General features: G+C 41.7%; 1 protein-coding gene across 2 annotated transcripts in view; it reads right to left on the bottom strand.

Annotated features, from left to right (window-relative positions):
* The window catches only part of KCNJ6 (potassium inwardly rectifying channel subfamily J member 6), a 171,624-nt gene that overhangs the window by 25,777 nt on the left and 123,265 nt on the right, over window positions 1-22,582 (bottom strand). For both annotated transcript variants that reach the window (XM_058019207.1, XM_058019206.1), the window contains one exon: window positions 10,340-11,260. In XM_058019207.1, coding sequence (XP_057875190.1) covers window positions 10,340-11,260 — 921 coding nt within the window. The remainder of the gene's footprint in view (window positions 1-10,339; window positions 11,261-22,582) is intronic.

Below are 22,582 nucleotides of genomic sequence, written 5' to 3'. Positions count from 1 at the left end.
TTGGTTGTGATCAAGCCCTGATGGGAGTGCCTTAAGGAGGAGATTCAGCCCTTGACTCATGGTGGGAAAAGAGCATTTTCCTTAAAATGCAAAGCAAAACCTCCTCCCCTTCACAGCTGTGGAGCTGGGGCTGCTGCCTTTGAAGCAGATTTTTGGCCAGGCAGGAACCTTTGACTGCCTCAAAACCTTTGGCTTTGGACTCTTCTGCACTTTTTCATGGCACCTGTCACAGCCCTATTGGCAGCTGGAGACTCATTGCTGCACTTAATACCTGAAAAAGTGGCTAATTTGTTGTCTTCCCACTGGAAAAAGGGGTTAATGGAAACAGAATTGGAAAACGATGAAAATGGATGGGGGTTTTTCCCACTCTGGAGAATCGAAGTGTAATAAATTAATACTATGCAAGGTTGCAAAAAAAAAAAAAAAAAAAAAAAGAGAAAAAAGCAGCTAATGGCTGGTTAAAAAAAGTGCCAGCACAATTTAATTGGAGTGGCTGACTCATAAATCTTTGAATCTTTTTTTGTTCTGGTGGTGCCTGGCAGCTCTGCCACAGTCAGATGGATTTATTTTTCTTTAGGGAAGTCCCCCCCCCTCTCTCTCTCCCTCTCTCCCCAGCTCACATTGGTCTGCAGCAGTCAGAAATGGGGAATCAAAGTTGTCAGCCTTGATGTTGTTTAAGGCTGGAAGTCCTGTTAGACACAGTTGTGATGACAATAATGATAATAATGATAATAATGGCAATTCAGCAATTGTTTGTGGCTGGGTTATTTTGCTGGCAGCTGGAATCACAGGGAGCCTCTCCCAAGGAGAGAGGAGCAGCCAATCCATGGCCAACCCACGCTGGACACTCATCTCAACCTCCAGAGGGGCAAAAAGATGTTAAAGATACATAATCCACAATTTTTTCAATGGTGACAGAGGAGAACAATGAAAGCTCTGAGCTGGGGTATGAATTTTTCAAAGCCATTCAGTTCTTCACAGTTATTAAAAACAAGGAAGAGCCAGCTTGGAGTTTTATAATCACAGGCAAATTTAGGCTGGAGGGGATCTCTATCCACTTTTGCGATATCAGGCACATCCTGGTATCCTCTTGGGTATTTTCACCCTCTTCCAACTCTGTTCCTGACAAATCTGTGGAACTCTGGCTCCCCTTTTAGCCTTGACCCCTGCCATGGAAGGTCCTCCACAAGAAATTTGGGGGCTCTGACCTCACCTTGCTCCTGGTGGGAGATAAATCCTGATCAGACCTGCCAGTGGAAATTATTTGTCCAGTTCATCCCTTTGTAAATTCAAACTCCTGGGAGGAGCCTACAAAATACCCCAGAGTGTGAGTTACACTCCCCACTACTCATTTCTGGGAGGTTCATGGAATTCAGCCAAATATTCCCTCTGAATTTATTTTTCTAAATCAAATTTTAGCATTCCTCAGGTGTCTCAAACATGTTCTGCATAAGCACTGGAAATTTGGTTTTGGAGATCAATCTCTTTCCTTTCTGCTTTGTTTTGGATGTTTCTTTAAATCAGGTTTCATTCTGGTGTAAGTTGTAAGAATGGGATATCTCATATTTAACAATCCTGTATTTATTAAAATCCTATTTTTTAAAGGTAGAGGTTTATGCCATTCTACAGAAATCCAAACTAAGGAAAAAGTGTAAAAATCAGGAAGAAAAGAAATCTTGGAGAGAATTGTGACTTTCTTTAAATCATTCTTGGGAATATTGGGAATGAAGGAAAGGGAGTGAGTGAGCAAGGGCAGGGAGTCCAAACTTTGATTTTCCTTGGAATGCTGTGATTGAGACCACTGAGATCACTGCAACTTTTTGTGATTTGTTTTTCCTTAAAGCCCTTGAGGACTTTTTTCAGAGGCCTTGGGTATCCCAATAACTGTGCCACGATGGGAGTTTTTAGTGCTGGCAGCTGCTTTCTAGGATAAAAAAATTTAAACTCATGAATTTTCTGTATTTTTTCATGTCCTTTATGTAGCCAGTGGTGTTTCTGCAGTCCACAGCCTTGTTCTTTTTAGTCTATCAACTGCTGAGTTTGATTTTCTGCTTTGACTCATAACTTTTCTCATTCTTTAAACTTTGAGGTCACTTCTGGCTTTACAGCTGCTGCTCTATTCAATTTTGTGACAACTTTCTGCTGAAGGTGAGTAATCTTTCTGCTCACATTCTTTAGAAACAGATGTAAATATCTGTAATTTTAGAGGGGCCTTCTGGTTATCAGGGTGTGTAATGCAAAGTGATTCCAGGCACTTTAACCCTTCTTAAAATCCCGTGACTCCAGACACTTAAAATCTTAAAATCCCGTGATTCCAGACACTAAAAATCTTAAAATCCCGTGACTCCAGACACTTCAACTCTTCTTAAAAACCTTCATTTTATCCTTCATTACAATTCAGGGAGACAGGAGGAAAGAATATTATACAGCTGGAAGTAGATAAGCACCAAGGAGAGAAGTGAAAAGATCTTTTAGAAATATGGGAGGGAGCAGAGTTCACCAAAAATACTTCCCAGGCTTTCGAACTGCAGGCTACCCAGACAGACTTCATACCTGGAAATCAAGCTGAGCAAACAAGGTGATCAGCCTGAAAGAATCAGTTCATTCCAGCAAAATTCCAGGGGTGAGACCCTGCCCTGACCCGAATCCGTGCTGGGATATCACCACCATCCTCTGCAGGCAGGTAACAACCCAAAAGGGAAAGCCTAAAATTAGAAACACCAGCAAAATATTTCATTTAGGATAAGGATGGGCTGCCCCCTGCTCGGCATCCTCCCTTGGCTTTGCCAGCTGGGGATTGGGCTGGAAGCAGAGGAGATCAAGGGTCTGGAATCACAGGGGTCTAGGAAGGGTTTGGAGTCACTGGGATTTTAGGAAGAGTTTAGGTGTCTGCAATCACAGGATTTTAATAAGAGTTTAGTGTCTGGAATCAAGATTTTAGGAAGAGTTTAAGTGTTTTGCATCACAGGATTTTAGGAAGAAGAGTTTAAGTGTCTGGAATCAGAGGATTTTAGGAAGACTGGAAGTGTTTTAGATCACAGGATTTTTGGAAGAGTTTAAGTGTTCTGGATTACAGGATTTTTGGAGGAAGAGTTGAAGTGTCTGGAATAACAGGATTTCAGGAAGAGTTTAAGTGTCTGGAATCATGGGATTTTAGGAAGAGTAAGTGTCTGGAATAATGAGATTCTAGGAAGAGTTTAAGTATCTGGAATCGCAGGATTTTAGGAAGAATTTAAGTGTTTGGGATGACAGGATTTTAAGGAGAAGAGTTTATGTGTCTGGAATGACAGGATTTCAGGAAAAGTTTATGTGCCTGGAATCACAGACTTTAAGTCGAGTTCAAGTGTCTGTAATCATAGGATTTTAAGAAGAGTTTAAGTGTCTGGAATCATAGGATTTTAGGAAAAGTTTATGTCTGGAATCACAGATTTTAGGAAGAATTTAAGTGTCTGGAATCAGAGGATTTAAGGAAGAGTTGAAGTGTCTGGAATCACAGGGTTCTAGGAAGTTTTAGTGTTTTGCATCAGAGGATTTTAATAAGAGTTTAAGTGTTTTGGATCACAGGATTTTGGGAAGAAGAGTTTAGGTGTCTGGAATAACAGGATTCTAGGAAAAGTTCAAGTGTCTAGGATCACAGGATTTCGGGAAGAGTTTGAGTATCTGGAATCACAGGATTTTAGGACGTGTGGAAGTGTCTGGAAACACGGGGTTTTAGGAAGAATTTAAGTGTCTGGAATCACGTGATTTTAGGAGGAGTTTAAGTGTTTTGGATCACAGGGTTTTAGGAAAACTTTAGGTTTGGAATCACAGTATTTTAAGAGGATTTTAAGTGTCTGGCATCATGAGGTTCTAGGAAGAGTTTAAGTGTCTGAAATAATGAAGTTTTAAGAAGAATTTCTGTGACTGGAATCAGAGGATTTTAGGAAGAGTTTAAGCATCTGGAATCACAGGATTTTAAGAAGAGTTTAAGTGTCTGGAAACAGAGGATTTTAAGAAGAGTTTATGTGTCTGGAATCACAGATTTTAGGAAGAGTTTAATATTTGAAATCACAGGATTTTAGGAAGAAGAGTTTATGTGTCTGGAATCACAGGGTTCTAGGAAGAATTTAAGTGTTTTGGATCACAGGATTTTAGGAAGAAGAGTTTATGTGTCTGGAATAACAGGATTCTAGGAAGAGTTTAAGTGTCTGGAATCAGAGGATGTTAGGAAGACTTTAATAGTCTGGAATAATGAGATTCTAGGAAGAGTTTAGGTGTCTGGAATCACAGGGTTTTAAGAAGAATTTATGTCACTGGAATCAGAGGATTTTAGGAAGAGTTAAGTGTTTGGGATGACAGGATTTTAGCAAGAAGAGTTCAGGTGTTTGGAATCTCTGGATTCTAGGAAGTGTTTATGTGTCTGGAATCACAGTATTTTAAGAAGAGTTTAAGTGTCTGGAATCATGGGATTTTAGGAAGAGTTTAAGCATCTGGAAGCAGAGGATTTTAGGAAGAAGAGTTTGAGTGTCTGAAATCATGGTATTTTAAGAAGAATTTATGTGACTGGAAGAGGATTTTAGGAAGAGCTTTAGTGTCTGGAATCACAGGATTTAATGGTCAATGAAGAGGGTGCCAGCCCAGCTTCCCACTGTGCCTTCCTGTCTGGAAAACAGGAGCAGGGCCAGAGTAAAGCAAATTTTGGGATCCTGTCATTGCTCTGGCTGTGGAGATCATGAACCCTGCAGGGAATAACCTGTGTAGGCTCAGCAGTGATGAGCAAAAACAGGATTTTGGGGCACCTCTCTGTGCTTGGCCCTGGTTTAGGAAGGAACAATGCTGACAGGGGAGGCTGTGGGAATATGGAAAGAACTGGGATCTGCCCTTTGTCCATGCCCAGAGAGATCTTGGAGGGATTGCAAAGACAGGAGGGGCAAAATGAAGCTCTTCTGGAGCAAGTCTGATTTGTGGTGAGCACAGAATTATTTCATAATATCTGATCTGTTAGGTAATCCCTAAATACCTGTCTTTTAGAGATCTTACCTTTTAGTATGAGTTACTGCTTGAATCTGAATATTATATGTGAACACTTAGGGCTGAGGGAGCAGCTGGAGTTGTAAAGAGCCGAGGAATTAATTGGTGAGAAAGGTGTGAGAGATGGACAAAAAGCCATTCTCAAACATTCATAACAGGCTTGCAAAGTACAGCACTACCCAGAGAATAAAGCTGTCAAACAAATGTGTAATCCCTTTTCCCTGAAAGTGAGATACAGCAACACTTTAGCTGAAATATTCCTAATCAGCACCTCCTTTTTATTTCCCACAAACACTGCTGCCTGGTTTCTTGCTATTCCTCGTAGCTTTGACTATTGTGAAATTGTAATTGCCTCCTCTAAGTCTCACAATCCTCTTCAGCAATGAAACTCATCTTTTTCCACCTGTAGAGAAATCTTCCTGAAGGAAACATGAAATGAGATGGGAATTCCTTTTCCTGCTGGCATTTAGCACTCCCCTCCTGCTAATGCCTGTAATTTTCTGTGTGAGAATAAATAACAGTGGAATGCTTCTTTGTTAAGACTCGGTAAAATTAAAATGGGATGGAAGTGAAAGGGATTGCTGGCAGCTCCAGGGAAGTGGGGATGTGTGAGAAGTTAAACCTTGTCCAAGTCTGGCACCCAGCAGCAGGAGATGTTAAAACCCTTAAAAACAGAAAGGAAAGCTGCAGCCTGGAGAGCCCTTGTGCTCTGATCATTTCTGGAATGAAGATGATCCCGTTGGGAGCAGAAGCCACTTGTTCCTGGCCCTGCTCAAACTGCATTTCAGTCACATCCTGCAGCACAATGAAACCCACTCTTGTCCTTTGTCTTGCAGGAGCACTCAGGTGGGAGAAATCCTGGTGTTTTTCTTCCTGTCACCTCCGTGCCCTCAAGAAGCGCTTGGAGAGGATAAATATTTCTTCCTTGAGGAGCAGTAGAAAATTCAAGTGAGAAACTCTAACCCCAGCAATTTTTATTTGGAGAGAGAGCAGAGTCTGCTGAGAGGTTTTGGAAGGGTTGGAACTGCTTAAATCCATATCAGAGGGAGATATTTGCTAGGACTGGGCAAGGCCAAGGGGCAAACACAGCATTTCATCCCAGAGAAATCAAACCCACAATAAACCAGTCAGTCAAAGGGGCTGCAGTGAAGAGGGCAACAGCTTTATACAATATTTGTCTGGTTGATAACACTGTTTACTGTATAAATAACCATCCAAGTGAACATTTTATTGCTCTGCGCACGTGTTTTCCACAGCTGGCAAGTGTGGTTGTTTCTGTGCCTGTAAAACCTCCTGCAGATGCTGCTCTCAGTGCTGCCCCAGTGTCAGAATTATAAATGCACCCTATTCTGAGTTTATTTGTAAAATTATCCCTCTGAACCTGAAGTTCTCTGGCTGGCTTTGTTGCTTGGTTTTTTGTTTTTTCTTTTGACAGCTACAAATGTGCAGATCATTTTATTTCCTTGGAACTGTTCAATGCTCAAATGTTTATTTTTAGGCAGAGGGAATTGCCAGAGTGTCACCAAGTGCATCCCACTGGCCAGATACAACTTCACAAGTCTAGTTCAGAATTTTTCCTCTTTCTCACCCTTTCCCCCCCCTTTTTTTTCATCTTTTTCTCTCTCTCTTTGATTTTATTTCTCAGTTTCTCTCGCTACTGTACACTACCTGACCTTCCCACTACACCTTCCAAATTTAAAAGGCTTTCCTTTCCTTCTTATGGGTCTATTTCCTTATCAGAATTATACATTTGCCTAATTTTTTTAAAATGCCTACTTCGCTTGTGATAAGATTTCCCTTAGAAATACACTTCACCAGGTGAAAAAGGCTTAAAAAATTTAAGCCTATGGCTAGGATCCAATTATCATAAAATATTCCTAACTGTAGATTATTTTACATTTAAAACTCTGGGAAATGGGGGCTGCAAAATGTGGAAATACCAGATGTGCCCTCCAGCTGCAGTGAAGTTTGGTTGGATTTATTTTCCCCATTCCTCAAGGCTCCTCAGTGGTTCCACAGCAGCCTAATGTGCTTTTGCTGTCCCAAAATCAATGTTTTTGGACACTGGAGAGATGTGCACCACTGCCAGGGAAAGCACAGAAATAAATCTTCGCAAAAGTTTTATCCTTTGAATCCAAAGAGATATTTTTGAATGTTGTTGTAAATAAATAAATCCAGAAAAATGCATATTGAAAGGATCCATAACAAATATTTTTAAAAACCAACCTTATTCTGAGTGTTGGATGGTGCTGGATGAAGGAATCAGACTGACTTCATGATTTTGGAAAATGCCTTGCTGAGGATTCTCCCTCAAATTCATTTTCATGGCAGAAAGAATGGGAATAACCAAGGTGTAGGGATTGTCCCTGGGATAATACTTTGCTATGTGCCTTGGAAAAAACACATCCACTTCTTTTTGCATCTCAGGAAGTTGTGGCAAAGCTTCCATGGGGAATTAAAGGGGTCCTTGAGTTGAACTTTCTGCTGAATTTTAATTTGGTTCATTATTTTAATGCCATTTAAGAAAATGCATTATTCTTAATTTCCCGTCCTAACACACAATGCAGAATTCCCATGACAATCTATAAAAATTGCGTTTCATACAACAGATAAATGTGATTTTGGAGCACTTAGGGTGGAAAGCATTATAAATGTATTTACCTGTTGGGCCAAATTTAAGCAGAATCAATAATTAATAACAACATTAGCAAAGGTTTACCCTTATCATTTCCCATTTTATTTCTCATTGAAGCTATATCTGAGTGGGGAAGCTCTGAAAACAGAGAAAGGATTATTTTTCCTGCTCAAATTTGGGAGTGGCTTTTCTGATGGATGACACAATCTCAGTCTGGTCTGGATCTCTCAGCAATGACACCAAATGAGGACACTGTAGGTGACATCACATTTTCCTGGCTTCAGCTTTTATAAATTTATAACTTTGAATTCCATAACAACTCTGCTGGCAGGAGTGCAGGGCTGGGCTTTGCTGCTGGGAGCAGCTTCTTTCCCTGCTCTCACTCTGCAGCCGGTGGGAGAAGGAAAGGTGAATATCTGACTGCCTAAATTGGCTTTCAGTGTCTGCCAGGATGCAAATAAATATAAACGTTTGTAATATTTGTGTAATATTTGTGTGAATATTTGTAAACTGAAAGAGTGAAAATTCCAAGTGCTGGTAGAAGGTTGGACTGATTGTACCTTCAACAAAAACAACTCAGTCCAAGGGGTCAAAGCCCAGCACAAGAAGCTACTTCTGCACAAATATGTTTTAGAAATTGTGCTGGTAATTCTGACATTATTTGATGCCCTCTGCTCATATCTCACTCAACAGGAGACTCTACCCAAACAGAACAGTTTAAAATGTGAAATGGAGCCATCTAGTGCAGGGGAAACTCTTTAATCCTGGATGTCTTCTGTGGGTTTCCAAATCACTGCATTCAGTTTCTCTCTTGATAAGGACTGGAGAGGTTTGAGATAACGACAAATGTGATTTTATCTCCAGCCCTGCCAGCCCAAGCAGTCTGAGGGGTTTGTGCTGCAGGGGAGGCTGAGTGGGAGAGGTGGCCAGGCCAGAGCAGCAAATAAAACCCCTGGGAGAGAGCCCTAGGATGTGCAGGGGTGAAAATGAGGTGAGAGAAGGGGGAATCACAAATAGAGAAAGATGAGACTCCAAACCAACAAATCCACATTTGCTGCACTGCAGGAATATTCTGCCTTTTGATCTTGTAGGTGGTTTTGGTGAGACATTTTTTATTCTGCCACTACTTGCCAATCACTTTGCTGGAAAACACAGTGTTCAGCAAACCTGAAAATATCCCACACCCTCTTGGGATGTCAAGTTCCTTCAGCTGCAATTCTGAGATCTCAGGATGGTTTCAGGGAACAAACAGCAATTCCCTCATTGTCTCACCCCAAGGTGGTGCAGATGCTTGAAATCTCAGATCAGGAGCTCTTAACATTGCATCTTGATTTCTCTTCAGTACCACCTACTTCCTGGAAAATCTGGAAAGCCTTGCATTTACCACTTCAAATTCCCTGCCAAGTTCCCTTCAGTTTTTTGTTGTGTTTTTTTTTTTTTTTTTTTTTTTTTTCCCTCTGCTCCATTTTTGTCTCACACGTTTATTATATGGTGACAAATGCAGTTTTCTTCTGACACCACATAATAGATGTGTGAAACACACACACACACACATGTTCTAGTAAGAGACTGCTCTTTATTTCCTGGCTCCAGTTGCAAAACATGAGTCAGGGTTGGAAAGGTTGTGCCTCTGTCAGAGCTGTGGAATCCACGTGCCTGGGTTTTGCTGCAGTCGTGGGGAAAAATGGCAAATCTCATTGTTATAATTCTATAATCAGTGTTTTCTCATCCCCCAAGCACATCAAATCTTCATTTTATGATAGCCATTCCCGTGTGTTGATTATATTTACTCATTTCAGGCATTGATGCTGTTATTAACAGGAAAAAAACACCTCCAGCTTCTAAAACACAGATAAAAGTACCCTCCTATAATTCTGGCTTTAATACAAAAAAGAAACATTATTTTAGTGGCTCATTTGCTGTGGATTTCAAGCACTTTTTTCCCTTGCACCAAGTGATTTCTGCTGTTCTGCTGCATAATTGCAGGTAACAACCACCCAGCCAACGAAACTCCGGTGACACAACATTCCTTGTTTGCACATTCCAGATTCCAGTGTTCTGTGCACTCCTGTGGGGGCCCCAGTGAAACACCAACTCAGATGAGACCTTTTGTGAGCTAGAGTGGAACAAGCCCCACGTTACATGTTAAAACAAAAACCAAGGAAAACGAGCAGGCAAAGAAAAAAAAAAAAAGAAAGAACTGAACAGATCATCACTTCCTACTGGATCCAGCCCTGGAATGCCACAGGGCTGGCAGTTGTTCTGCAGATACCCAGGGGTGATTGGAAGCAGCAGGACCATGGTGCTTCCACGTTAATCACAAACAGAGTTTTTGCATTGAATTTTTTTTTTGGTTGTTTTTTTCCCTAAGCAATTTTATCCCACAAGGTCCCTGTGGTTGAGCTGCTCCTGCAATAGAATGACAAATAACTGGGTGACATGCTGTGAAAAATTCAGAAAATGAGAGATGCTATCCCATTTTCCAAACAGAGCAGAAACAACACTAATTCCGTTAGGCAAGATGGAACAGACAATTAAACTGGGCATGCTTTTAATTTTGAAGCTCACCAGAGAACGAACTCCTTTTTCAAACGCAACGACTGTGGAAGTGATTCCTTTAAAACGAAGCAAAACCACTGATTTTCCTTGCTAAAATTAAAGCATTTACCTCATACAAAGTATAAGAAATGTTACCTGTTGCCTCCACCATTCCTTCTAGGATTACAACAATTTCTAGCTCCTCTTTGGGCAACTGGGCTTTGGAAATCTCCCAGAAAGGACTCTGCTGGTTAATCTCATGGCTGATGATCAGTGGTGAAACCAAAAAGAGACGATCATCCCCTGTGTAATAACCTACGTTGATATCTGTCTGGTTGAGTGGTATAAATTCCCCCTCCTTTGTCTGTTTGGATTTGATCAACTTGGCTCGTATTGATGCCTCTACAATGTGTGAATTCCTAAGGTCTCCTACTCGGAACATCAGACACAGCTTTCCATCCCGCATGGAAATGACTGCGTTTGTAGAAAAAACCAAGGTTTCTGCCCTCTTCTTGGGTTGGGATATTTTCACAAACATGCAGCCAACCATGAAGGCGTTGACGATAGAACCTAGGACAGACTGCACTAAAAGCAGGATAATTCCCTCGGGACACTTGTCCGTGATGACCCGGTAACCGTACCCAATGGTGGTTTCGGTCTCGATTGAGAATAAAAAGGCTGAGACAAACCCATTGAGGTTGCTGACGCAGGGGGTCCACGTGCTGTCCCCTATGTGATCCATGTCCCCTCGCATGTAGGCAATGAGCCACCAGATCATGCCGAAGAAGAGCCAGGTCACCGTGTAAACCATGACAAAGATCAGCAAGTTGAACCTCCACTTGAGATCCACCAGGGTGGTGAAGATGTCAGTCAAGTACCGGTAAGTCTCTCTGACATTCCCGTGGTGGACGTTGCATTTCCCATCTTTCCGAACGTACCTCTGGATTTTCCTCTTGGCACATTCCTTGCTGATGTTTTTTGGCAGATCCTCTCGCGCTTGTTTGGGCAACTTTGGTTGATGGATTGTGACAGGGCTCTCGATGTCCTGCTCCATTGAGTCTTCTTCCAGGACGTTGGCTGCCATGGAAAACAAAAAACCACAGAAAAGTCATTATTCCTCTTGTTATTGCTCTAAGTCAACACACAACCTTTTCCTGTGTTAATCAATAAAATGATCATCCTTGTTCTTTGCTAAATCCATTGCGTTTTGCTAACACAAAAATTGAATGCCAAGCACCCTCATTTTATTGCTACACAGAAAATAAAATTAAAGCAAACTCTCGTTTCTTATCAGGTCATCCTACCCACACCCATATTTAAATTTCACAAGATGGGTTTAAGCAGATATTCCTTCCCCCCTCACCCCTTTGCAGTTTAATGAATGAAATTTTTTATGCACCAAAAAAGATCTTACGGAGATAAAAGATATAAATGAGGCAATGGATTCACTTGGGGGTGAGCAGAGAAAATGAGCTATGGCTGAGCTATTTTTTCCCATCAATTGCATTGCTGTGGGGAAAGTATTAAATAAGTACAAGGAGGTTTTTTTTTTTTTTAAAAAAAACCAACAGTTTTTAGAAAGAACCAATCCTCCTCTTGTTGAAGGAAAGTTGTAATATCTATCAAGAGCAATTCAAGCACACTTCCACAGAAAATCAATGTCTTGCTGATAATGAGACAAGGAATTGTGTGTCCTTCTCCCAGCAACGTAAAACCAATGGTACTTCAGATTTCATTTGAATTCTCTGTGCCTGTGGCCTTTAATTCGAGTGTACCTTGTCCTCTAATGATCTGGGCCTTTTTTTTTTTTTAGTTTCCCAGCTTTTAGAGATAAATAGCTTTGTTATGGTTGTGTGCCAGGGAAAAAAAGAGTGCACTGAGGAGGAGAGTGCTTTAATCGAATGTGTTTTGCATGGAGCACATGCTGAGGTCTGGGGTAATTGTTGTTTTCAACTGATTTTCAAATCCTTCTGTTTTCTGGGGCTTCTTCCTGCAGGAATTTCAGCTCTTGAATACCTAATTCTTTCTCTTCTGGCTAGCTGCTGTCATTCTTCGGCCAGATTGTGAAGAGAAAAGTCTTCTGGTGGGTCTGCCCACATGCTTGACTTTGAATAGAGAATTTCAGAATGGTTTGGGTGGAAAGGGACCTTAAAATCACCCAGTCCCCACCCCAAAAATGGTCAGGGACACCTTCCACTACCCCAGGTTGCTCCAAGACCTGTCCAACCTGGCCTTGAACACTTCCAGGGATGGAGCAATCACAGCTTCTCTTGCCACTCTGTGCCAGGGTCCCATTGCTCTCACAGGGAAGGATTTCTTCCCAATATCCCATCTAAAAAGCAGCACTGCTGTGATTTTGTGCCATTCTTTATGGAGTGTTGCTCTCAGTTGGGTCAGTGTGGCTCTAAAAACCTTTTCCACTTCTAGAAACACGTGCTGTGCAGCAGATCCTGTGTGGAGTCTCACAGCACCTGTAGAGAAAGATCACAGAGCCTTGCAGAGTTTTATTGAAATATCCAGGGGAAAAAGGGTTGTGGCCTGGTTGTCTCTCCTCCTGACCTGCTCCCCTTTCACAGAAAGTCTCAAAGCCCTCTAGTAGCACAGAATCTGAGAGCAATTCCATGTTTTGAGGCCGTGCCCCCCATCCTGTCACCTTTTCAGCCTGCTGTGTGTCTCAGGAGAGCCTTATCAGGGCTGATGGCAGTGGCAGCACTGGGAGCTGTGTCCCAGGGCCCTCAGTTCTGAAGGAACTCCCCCAGCCAGTGACAGTGGGCCTGCTTGCGTTAGCCCTGATGCTGGGCAATGCATGACAAAACACAATCGAAAGGCATTGCAGGGTCTTTGTGAGGCAGACTTAAGCCAAAGCCAGAAAATTTGAAGTTAAGGCATCACATTTTATGCTCAGCTCTCCGTTGTGCCTAAGGAAATTCCAGTCCACAGGAGTTATCACATCACTGCAGCAACAGAATCCTCAAATAATTATGAACAACCTCTGAAGGCTCTGGCTTTTGAGGCTTTATGTTAAACTACTAATGCTGATATAATGGGGTTCATTATCTTGCAGGCATTATGAATAATTTGCTTTTCCTTCCTAGTCAGAGCCTGGCATGGACACAGAGACCAAGAGTGTGATAATTCTGTTGGTTTGGAGCATATTCCTTACTCCTGGCCCTGCTGTGAAAGGGAATCATGTCCCAGACCTCCCTGTCTGAGCATCTCTTACCAGAAATTATCCTGGGAGGGGACCCAGGTGCTGATTTTATTCCTGGCAGCAGGAAGAATGTGAAGGGACATCCAGGGCTGCCCTCCCACCACACCACTCCTGCTTTCCATACAATGTTTATTTCCTGTGGAACTGTTTTGAGCAGTGAAGCCCCTTTTATTCAGACAGCAAATTTTGAGCAGTGAAATACCTTTTCTTCAGACAGCAAATTTTTACTGATGCTTTCCAAATGCTCTGTGTGGATTTGTGCATCACAGCCAGCCTGATCTGGCTTTCACAGCGTGAGGGAAGGGCCACATTTTGTCAAGTGTCCACAAATTTTGTAGGAGCAGGGAGCTGCTGTCACAGTCTGTGGGATCAGCTTGTGACAATTCCAATGTGGGAGGGTTTTTCTTCACCTGGAGAAGCTGTAGTGGAGCTGGTTCTCATCTGGCTTTGTAAGGGGGCAGCTCTGCACAACAAACCCAGTGTTTAACCAAGGTCTCTCTCATTACAGCATTTATTTGACACTCTTGCAGACATTTCAATCTTCCTGAGGGCATCTGGCTATTTCTAAACTCTCCAGGCTCTTCCCAGTGCTGTCATTTCTCAATTCTCAGTCTCTGAGAGGAAAAAATTAAGGTCAAGTTTTTGTCTTTTCTTCTTTTTTTGCAAGATGCCCTTTCCTTCTTTCTCTCACCCCATCCTGCTACGAATGAATTCCTTTGTGGAGAGTTTCTGGATCAGAACCACAGTTTGTTACCCCCTCCTGGACTGAGTTTTCACTCCAGAGAGAACCTTGGGAGCAGCAATTCCCAAAATAAGTGATCCAAGGGTTATGCATCTGTGTGTTTCCATGGAAATGCTTGATGAATAAGTTTTAAACACATGGCAGGATCCCTGCTCACCACTGAGGCTGAGGAACAGCCACACACTATCAATGCCTTTGCCACAAAATACTTTGACTAATTATATTTTTACTTGATATCGACCCAATTAACTTCTGCTGTTTATTTCATCTAATTTTCCTTTTGGTTACATAATGGCTGTCATGGATCCAGGAACAGGGGAGTGAGTAGCAGCAGCCTCACTTGAGAGCTATTTTTGCTCTCTCTGCTTTTCTTCCTGACAAAAATATATACATATTATTAACCTGCACTGCAAAAAAAAAGTATTTCTGAACTCTTCCTTCTCTCCCAGTAAACATCATGTTTGTTTGAACACAACAGCCAGGTAATGAGCCAATCCTGGCCAATTTAGAGGATTCTGTTCTAATGATCTGCTTTGGTTATTCTCTGAGGTAAAACCTACAAGACATATGAGATTTCAGTGATTTGTTTAATTTCCCAGCAAATGACCAGGAGCTCTCCTAAACAAATCCCTCAACAGTTCACTTGTGTCCTGGCTGTGGCCAAATTAGCTAATTAAGTGTGCCCAGACCTATTATTTAGTGTGGAGGGTAAAGAGTGGAGCAGCCCACACTTGGATTATTGAACTCCAATTGTTTTCCAGGCAGGTTAGTGTCATACAATCTGCCAAACAGGAATATTCTGTGTCCTGAAAGGGAGCCAGGAGTTGTGTGTGCTCAGGTCTGCACTGGTCCAAACCGTGCCAGGGGCTTTTGAACTGTGCCAGTGCTCAGAACATTTTAATTTTCTACTAAAATTGCAGCAAATGTTGTTGTCATATTCTTGTCTACTCCAAAGCAGAACTGGAAAGGCACAGTCCTGATTTTCCAAGCACATCCTTTTATTTAGAGCCTGTAGAACAACATGAAACCAGTGTCAACAACAAAACAGGACAGGACACGCTCTCTCCCTTTGATGCTGTGAATGTAACACATCAATATAACCCTTAAGCAATCATTTTATCATCAACAATGTGATTTTTGGTGTATTTTGGTAGTGCTGCAGAGAACTTGTTGTGGTGCTATGCAAACAGAAAGCAAAAGGAGGAACATGAAGGGCCTGCACGTCCAATTTAAGTACTGTAAGCCTATTTTGGTTGCGAATGATTTGCAAAATAATGAGGAGTTTCAAAAGAGAATTTTGCAAATCATGACTGACCTTTCTGTAACAGAAGCTGACCTAGAAAGTTCTGTGGATGTTTCACTGCAATTTAGTGATTTCAACTCTTGTAACACGGTTCTGAACATGTGGTGTGCAAATTCATTGAAAATGTCCTGATTTCCAAAATAATTTACAATCTAAAAATTGCTCTCATGGGCTTTACTGCATGCTGAGAAATGTGTTGAGCAGAGACTGATTCCTGTCTGCATTCCCCCTTTCCTGGTGGGATGAGGGCTGCTTTTAAGTGAGGGTCCAAGTTTGGTTTTTGGGAAGTCTCGAGAGTTTTACCTCTCGTTTGCTGTGGTCCCCAACCTCCCTGGCACTGCATCCCTCTGTGGAATTTTTGGCAGGACCTGGTGGCTGTTTGGGCTCCCCTGTGGGGTTGTTGGGCTTTGCACAGCACAAGGAATTTCTTGTAGCCTTCAACACCCTAAATCCATATTGTTCTGTTTCTCCTCTTGATTGCAGTGGAAGAAGTCAGGGAAGGGAAGGAGAAATTTTGGAATGCTTTGTCTCATCTCTGGATGGCTTTTGTTTCAGAGCTCTGCAAGTCTCATTTGTGATGAGCACAGAGGGCACAGGAACACAGGAATTCTGGGAATAGAGGGGGATTTGTCTGTGGGATGAGCCCAGCCACATAATCCACACTGCAAGGCACCACAAGATATGAGGAGAAAGAGCCTTGTTTAGAGAAAAAAGTGGAGTCTTCTGTCATCAGCTAACAACTGTAAGCAGTCATTATCACAGGGCACAGATCCTTTTCCCTGAAAAAGAAAGGAATTAGGATCTGGTCCTGCGTGTTGAAATCAATGCAGGATTGACTATTCACTCAGCTGGAAGCACTGCTAGGCCTCACTTTGAAATGTTGGAGTGCTCAATAAACACTGACTTGGCAAATCTCTTCAAGACCCAAGTTGCTTCTTTGCACCCATGGAATCATAAACCTAATTTCAGAGGGAGCATGCATGTGACTGAGATTTATTTCAGCAGCAGCTTTCACTAAAAAAGACATGAAATGAGATATATTTATGATTAGAAAAGAGACTGTAAGGATGACACTTTGTTTTTTTCACATTACCTGCTTCATCACTGCCTTCTAATCCAACTTGATAAAAATAATGTTCTACTATTTTCATTTCTTTTAAGCCTGTACAGCTGCAAGAAATCAGTCTGAGTAACACTTTGTGTCTCTGCAGTACAAACATTTCCATTCATTCCTGATTCTTGTCCCTTTTATTATGGAGGGTGGAAAAATGAATCTGATAGCTCAAATTTAAAAACACATGACTCCATTTTTGGTAGTCATTTGACCTTGTAGTTTTCGTCTTGGATTCTAACCAACTTCATTGCAGAATTTACCACTGAAGCCTCCAGAATGCTGTTTTTACATCTGCTTTGCTAAATTTATCTTCACTTGAATCACAGGGAAGCCGAAGAGCCTTGGCTGGGTAACATTTGTGGGGCAATGTAAGAAGTCTGCACCTGGCTGTAGGGAGGTTGTGAGCCTGCAAAGATGTGCAGAGACAGTTGATTATCAACATCTTCAGCCTTTCACAAGGCTGAGGGTCCCAAATTAGATTATGGAAATTGTTTGCTCCCTGAAGCCTGAGCTCTTAGTGTTTATTCAGAGCCATCTCTAGAGCAAATGCCTGGCACTGAGCACTGATTTCTGGAGTAAGGAGAGGTTTCCTGTCAGATTAGTCTTTTACCAGGTATTTAGCTCCCAGAAAAGCTTGAGCTCGAGCTTCAGAGCAGGTATTTCTGTGTCCAGGGCCAGGCTGGACAGGGCTTGGAGCAAATTGGTCTTGTGGACAGTTCCCTGCCCTTGGAACTGGATGATCTTTATGGACCCTCCAACCCAAAACATTCTGTGATTTCATGATTCCATCATGTCCTTGTCCTATCCACAACCACTGCAGAAATCAGCATCCTCCTATTTCCTCTTAGAAGGTGACAAAGCTGAGGTAAAGCATTTTTTGCACCCAGAAAACGCTTACTATTGTCAGTGCTGCTGCCAGCAGTGGCACAAGGACAGCAGCTGTGCCTGAGGTTGGAAATGGGGCTGTGTGTTCTATCACCATCTGCCAGAGCTGGGGCAGTTCTCTGCTGTTCCTGGGGCAGTTTTTCCTTTCTCTCTCCCCCAGCCAACCCTCCCTCCAGGAGATCTCTGCTGTCCATGGCCACTGAGTGTCCCTGCAGGGCTGATCCAATCCCAGCATCCCATGGGGAGATGCTCCGCCCAGGGGAGGAGCCAAGCATTCCTGCCTGGATCCAATCTGAGGTGCTGGGACAGCAGAGCAGCCTTTGCCCCCTGCATTGCCAGAGGAGCAGCTTTCTGCTGCCCTGCATTCCCTTGTCTTTTCAAACCAAGACAAGCTGCAAATCCTGGCCACACTTTTGCCTTCTGATGCCTCTGGGTCAGACGTGTCCCTTGACTTGCTTGTCTAACATTATCTCTGAGACTTCTTTTTCCAGTTACTCAATCCCAATTATTTCTGCCAGTTGCTACCAGGTGTCTGACTGCCAGAATTTTTGTCAGTTACAAAATTTTTCCAAAATCTCCTGAGAACTCAGCTTTTCTTCTCCATGGGGTCTACCAGGAAAAGGAGAAAGCATGAAAGACTTGTATTGATCTTATTGTTATCAATTTTAAACTGTGTTTATATGCTTTAACTGCTAGAAATAATAAATAAATTCATTCAAAATCTGCTTAAATCAGTGAATATTCTGGCTTGTAAGGAACCTCTTAAGGTTTCAATGTGCTGCTCAACACAGAACAAACTTCTAGAGTGCACCTCTGGGAAGAGTAGGTCTTTATCTTCTTTGCAGCTTCATTTTTGCACCTGAGCTTAGACTTACAGAGAAATTACATGAGGACTGGTTAAATCCTGATTTCTCCTTGTATTCTCTTTACTGATTACATGGAAAAAGAGTATTCCCAAATTTGTGGGAAGAGATTCTCAAGATTTTTTTTCCCATCACAATTTTCCCAGCTGAAAACTCTGGGAACAAAAATGAGCTGATCAGCTGAGCTGTTCTGTGTAGATAATTCTGGCCCAAACATTTCACACAGATAATTCTGACTCATTTAATTCTTCACCATGTAATATCTCTGATATCTGGGGAGTTCTCTTAGTTCTTTCTAGAAGTGTAAATAGGAGTTTGGCTGCCCTGTCCAGTGGTGACTGCACTGCTAATCTAGCAAATTGATTGTTTTGGCTTTGGCCCAATTAGTGCTCCAAGAAAATACCTGGGAATAGCTAGGGAGACAGGATGTGCTTCCATTCAGCAGCATGGATGAGATTGAATCAGATTTGGCTTTTTTCACTCTTGTTTGCCAGCACAGTTCTACCTTTGCTCCCTCAGACACCACCACAGGCTCTCATCTCACCCCTGCTTAAATCAACATAAACCCCTGGCCTGCAATACAGACCTCACCTTGTTCCAGATTATTGGAAGTGGCAAAACCAATCACTGTTAATAAACTAATTATGTCTTAAAACCAAGAGAAAGTCCCCACAAGACTCAGGGTCAGGTGCTCTGCAGTATGACTTGGACATCTTGTACTGCTTGGTCTCAAGGCTGCAGAACCATTTCTGGTTTTATTTAACATTGTAGATGGTCAGTTTGGTGGTGAGGCTGGTGCACGTTCCAGCGTGGGAAAAGTTTGGAAATCAAGGCAGGCAGCTTGCCAAAGTCTGTGTGTCCAGTTAGGTCACCAGAGGGGAGAGAAATGCACCTTCTCAGAAGGAGTTGTTGTCACCAATTTTCATGCTGGCTGGAGAAGTCAGCCCCTCTTTCCTTGCTGTTTTCTATCCCAACTCTGTTCCTGTCCTTTCCCCCCTTTTCCCCCTGAAGTCAGGGTGTTTTCACTTCAATCTTTGTCCTTGGCACAGCCAAACCCAATATTTTCCTGCATTGCTGAACAACCTTGAGGCAACCTTGTGCCTGAATATTCACAGAGCTCCTTGGGCAGGTGCTGGAACCACCTTGACTATGCCAACACACTCTGACAGCTCCTTTGCTTTGATCAATGAACTCTCCCAAATAAAAGGCAGAGGAATGATGGAGAGGAATATTTTTGGTCAGAAAGGAAGCGCTTGATTCAATCAAGATGCTGAAGCAGTGGAGTGAAACCAATAACTTATGCAATGGTCTAAGGCTGAGGAGCAAGGCCAAGAGCTTCTAGCACTTTCCTACCAAAAGGGGCAGAAGAATTTAGATGTTGATAAAGACCTTGGATCTGATCGGTTTCAGGTTAGAGGATATCTGATGACTTTGAGAGAGTTCACTTTTGCTCTGCAAAACATTGTTCGCACTGAAGAACCTTTCCCTGGGTCAGGATGGGCACTGGCTGGGGAAAGCCCACTTGCACCAATGCAAAGCAAATCTTTCCACACTCCTGACTGCCCTTTGATACCAATTTTGCAGCTTCCTTGGGCAGCAAAATTTTGGGAGAACAGCTCAAATTCCACTGGTAAAGATGAAGTGTTTGAGCTAAGAAGAACTGTCAATTCCTATTTTTTTTTTCCAAAAAAATACAGACTACAGGGAACAGAATGACTTTGGAGTGCAGATATGTGATTCCTCCTGCCCTCCAGTTTTTGACAGAAGAATGAAAACATGTCAGAAACTTCCCTTCTGAAATTGTATTTTTTTCCTCAGTCAGTTTCCAGCCAATCTGGCTGCCCCCAGGACACAGACATTGCCCAAGAATATTGGTTTGCTTGCTGCTGTTACTGCTGCACAAAGTTAAAGAAGGAGTTGAAAACCCTGGAAAAATTGAAACAGAGAAGGATAATAATTACTTTTTAAATCTGGTAATGGAGATTTCTTTCTTGACAACTTCCCTGAAGCCAAAGGGGAATTTTGATAGCTTCTGCTTCTATTTCGGGAGAGCAGGATGCTCCTCCTATACAAAACTCAGGCAAGACTTTAATTTTTACACGTTTGAGAAGAAAAACTACTGTAATATTTCACTGGGGAAACAGCATTTCTGTGGCTTCTGCTTTCCCTCGTATTGGTGACTTGCTGGATGTTCACAGTTTTCTGTTGGTTGACGTGGCCTAAGATGCCAGTCCCAACTCTGGCATCCCAATGTTGCCTCAAATAATATCTCAGGGGCCAGGCAATTTCCCCCTTACAGTTAGTTTATCTCAACAGCTCTTGTGTTCTTTCCATGCTGCTCCTTCTCCATTTTTTCAGGTGATAATGGGATTTTGGATGCATTTTTAAGCTAAATAATGAGGCCATCACTGCCTTCATTCCCTTTCCCTGCCAAAAGAAGTCACAGTGAAATACAGAGACCTGGTTTCTTGCTGATGATTTCCCCTTTTGTGCAGTTTATAGACTGCAGAGGAGAAAATAACTGAGAAATCAGGCTGGAAGTGACATCCAGAAAAAAGACATTTTTAAAAAACCCTGCATAATTTCAGCTGGGTCAATGTTTGGTTTCAGGCCGTGGTGTTTTGATAACCTGGAAATGGTGAGTTCAGAATGGCACTTCAGCAATGTTTCCTAGGGAAATGAGCCTTATCCATCACCCTGTCTGGCCTTCTCGGAATCATTTCTGAAACTGTGGCTGGTATTTAGGCTTTTGGATCCCTTTCAGAACTTCAGTGAGATTTTGGAGCCCTCAGAAACACTAAATTCCTACCAATGTCATGAAAACAAGCTGAGCTAACCACACTACTGGACACCAAGAAATCCATCTCTATAAGAGGGAGCTGCAAGAAAAAATATTACTTTTTTCTTTTTTTTTTTTTTTTCATGAGTGCTGCTGCTCCCAAAGCTCCAGTGAAATATTTTTCAGTCAAATATTCCAGTCAAACATTTTTTCAAACCACAATTCTCCTCCATGTCCCTGTGAAGAATCTTCAAGACGAAAAACCCCTGCTCCTGCTTTGTGTGCTTGGATTTTCCAGGCTGTTTCTGCCTGATTCTCATTCTCCACCTTCAACCTCAGCTTAGCTTAGGTCAGACTTTGTGGGTTTGTCCACAAAACAATTGGAGTGCAAGGAGATAAAACTGACTCAATTCATACTTTTTATTTTTAAGCAAAAATTTGAGTAAACCTATGTTTGGTTTCAATCCAGATATTTTCTTACTTTTTTTTAAAATCTGAATGAAAAACTTCATATTTTGTCGGCAATGAGCATCTGCCCCACAGGGTTTTATACTCATTTTATACCCATCTAAGAAGTTGTTTAAAGGTGTATTCACACAAGGACAATATCAAGCCCAACAAGAGTAGAAATATAAGTTAAAACCACAAAAAAAGTCTTTCCATGTTAACAAATAACAACATTTTGTCTTGAAATGAGCAATTCAGTGGTGTCTAAATTACCATTTACTGTGCTATTTCACTTAAGATACATAATAAAGTAAATAGGTCTATAAATTTACTTGAAAAAATCTCAAAGGAGTTGCTGTGAAATTGCTATAATTGCTCTAATGGCCATTATCCTTTTCTATAGGGATATAAGTAGTGGGGGGAAAAAACTATTTAGAAGCAGGGAAATATTTTTTGTAAATTGGATTTGAGCTGCTCAACAGTATTTTCCAAAATACCTTATAAGGAAAATTAAATTTAATGTCAAACTTTCAAAAAAGTTTTATTTTGGCTGCGAAATGCTGAAATTCTGGTACTTTAAACAATAGTTTTGTAATTCAGATTTGCACTTCTTTTTCACAGTAATATTTTATCCAACTTTAGGAAACAAAGTTGTTCAGAAGAATGAAATAAACTCAAAATGGAGAGATTATATGAAAAATTCTGTAATCTCTATTTTGAGTGAAGTAGGGGTTTTCTGCTTGTTTTTCTTACTTTGTTAAAAAGTATAAAAGACTTTTTGTTTGCCCTTGATTTTTCCTGTAGGTTTTGCTAATCTGGCTAAAAATAATCCATCATTCCCCAGGATTTTTCCATGCACGAGTCACCAGTTTCCTCTCTAAAAATAAAGGTCCTTTGAGGGCTAACTGGAACCTTTTGGAAAAAGGAGAAAGATTTGGCAGTGTTGGATTTTCCCGTTACCCCGGATTGCAACATCCAATTTCTTGTAAATATCTGAGGGAGTCTGGGTGGCTGAATGGGGAGTTTAACACAAAAATAAAATTTTATTGTGGAAT

Source organism: Melospiza georgiana, chromosome 2 (assembly GCF_028018845.1).
Source record: "Melospiza georgiana isolate bMelGeo1 chromosome 2, bMelGeo1.pri, whole genome shotgun sequence".
Lineage (NCBI taxonomy): Eukaryota > Metazoa > Chordata > Aves > Passeriformes > Passerellidae > Melospiza > Melospiza georgiana.
Note: the sequence above shows the minus strand (reverse complement) of the source record. Positions and strands in the feature narration are given on the sequence as shown.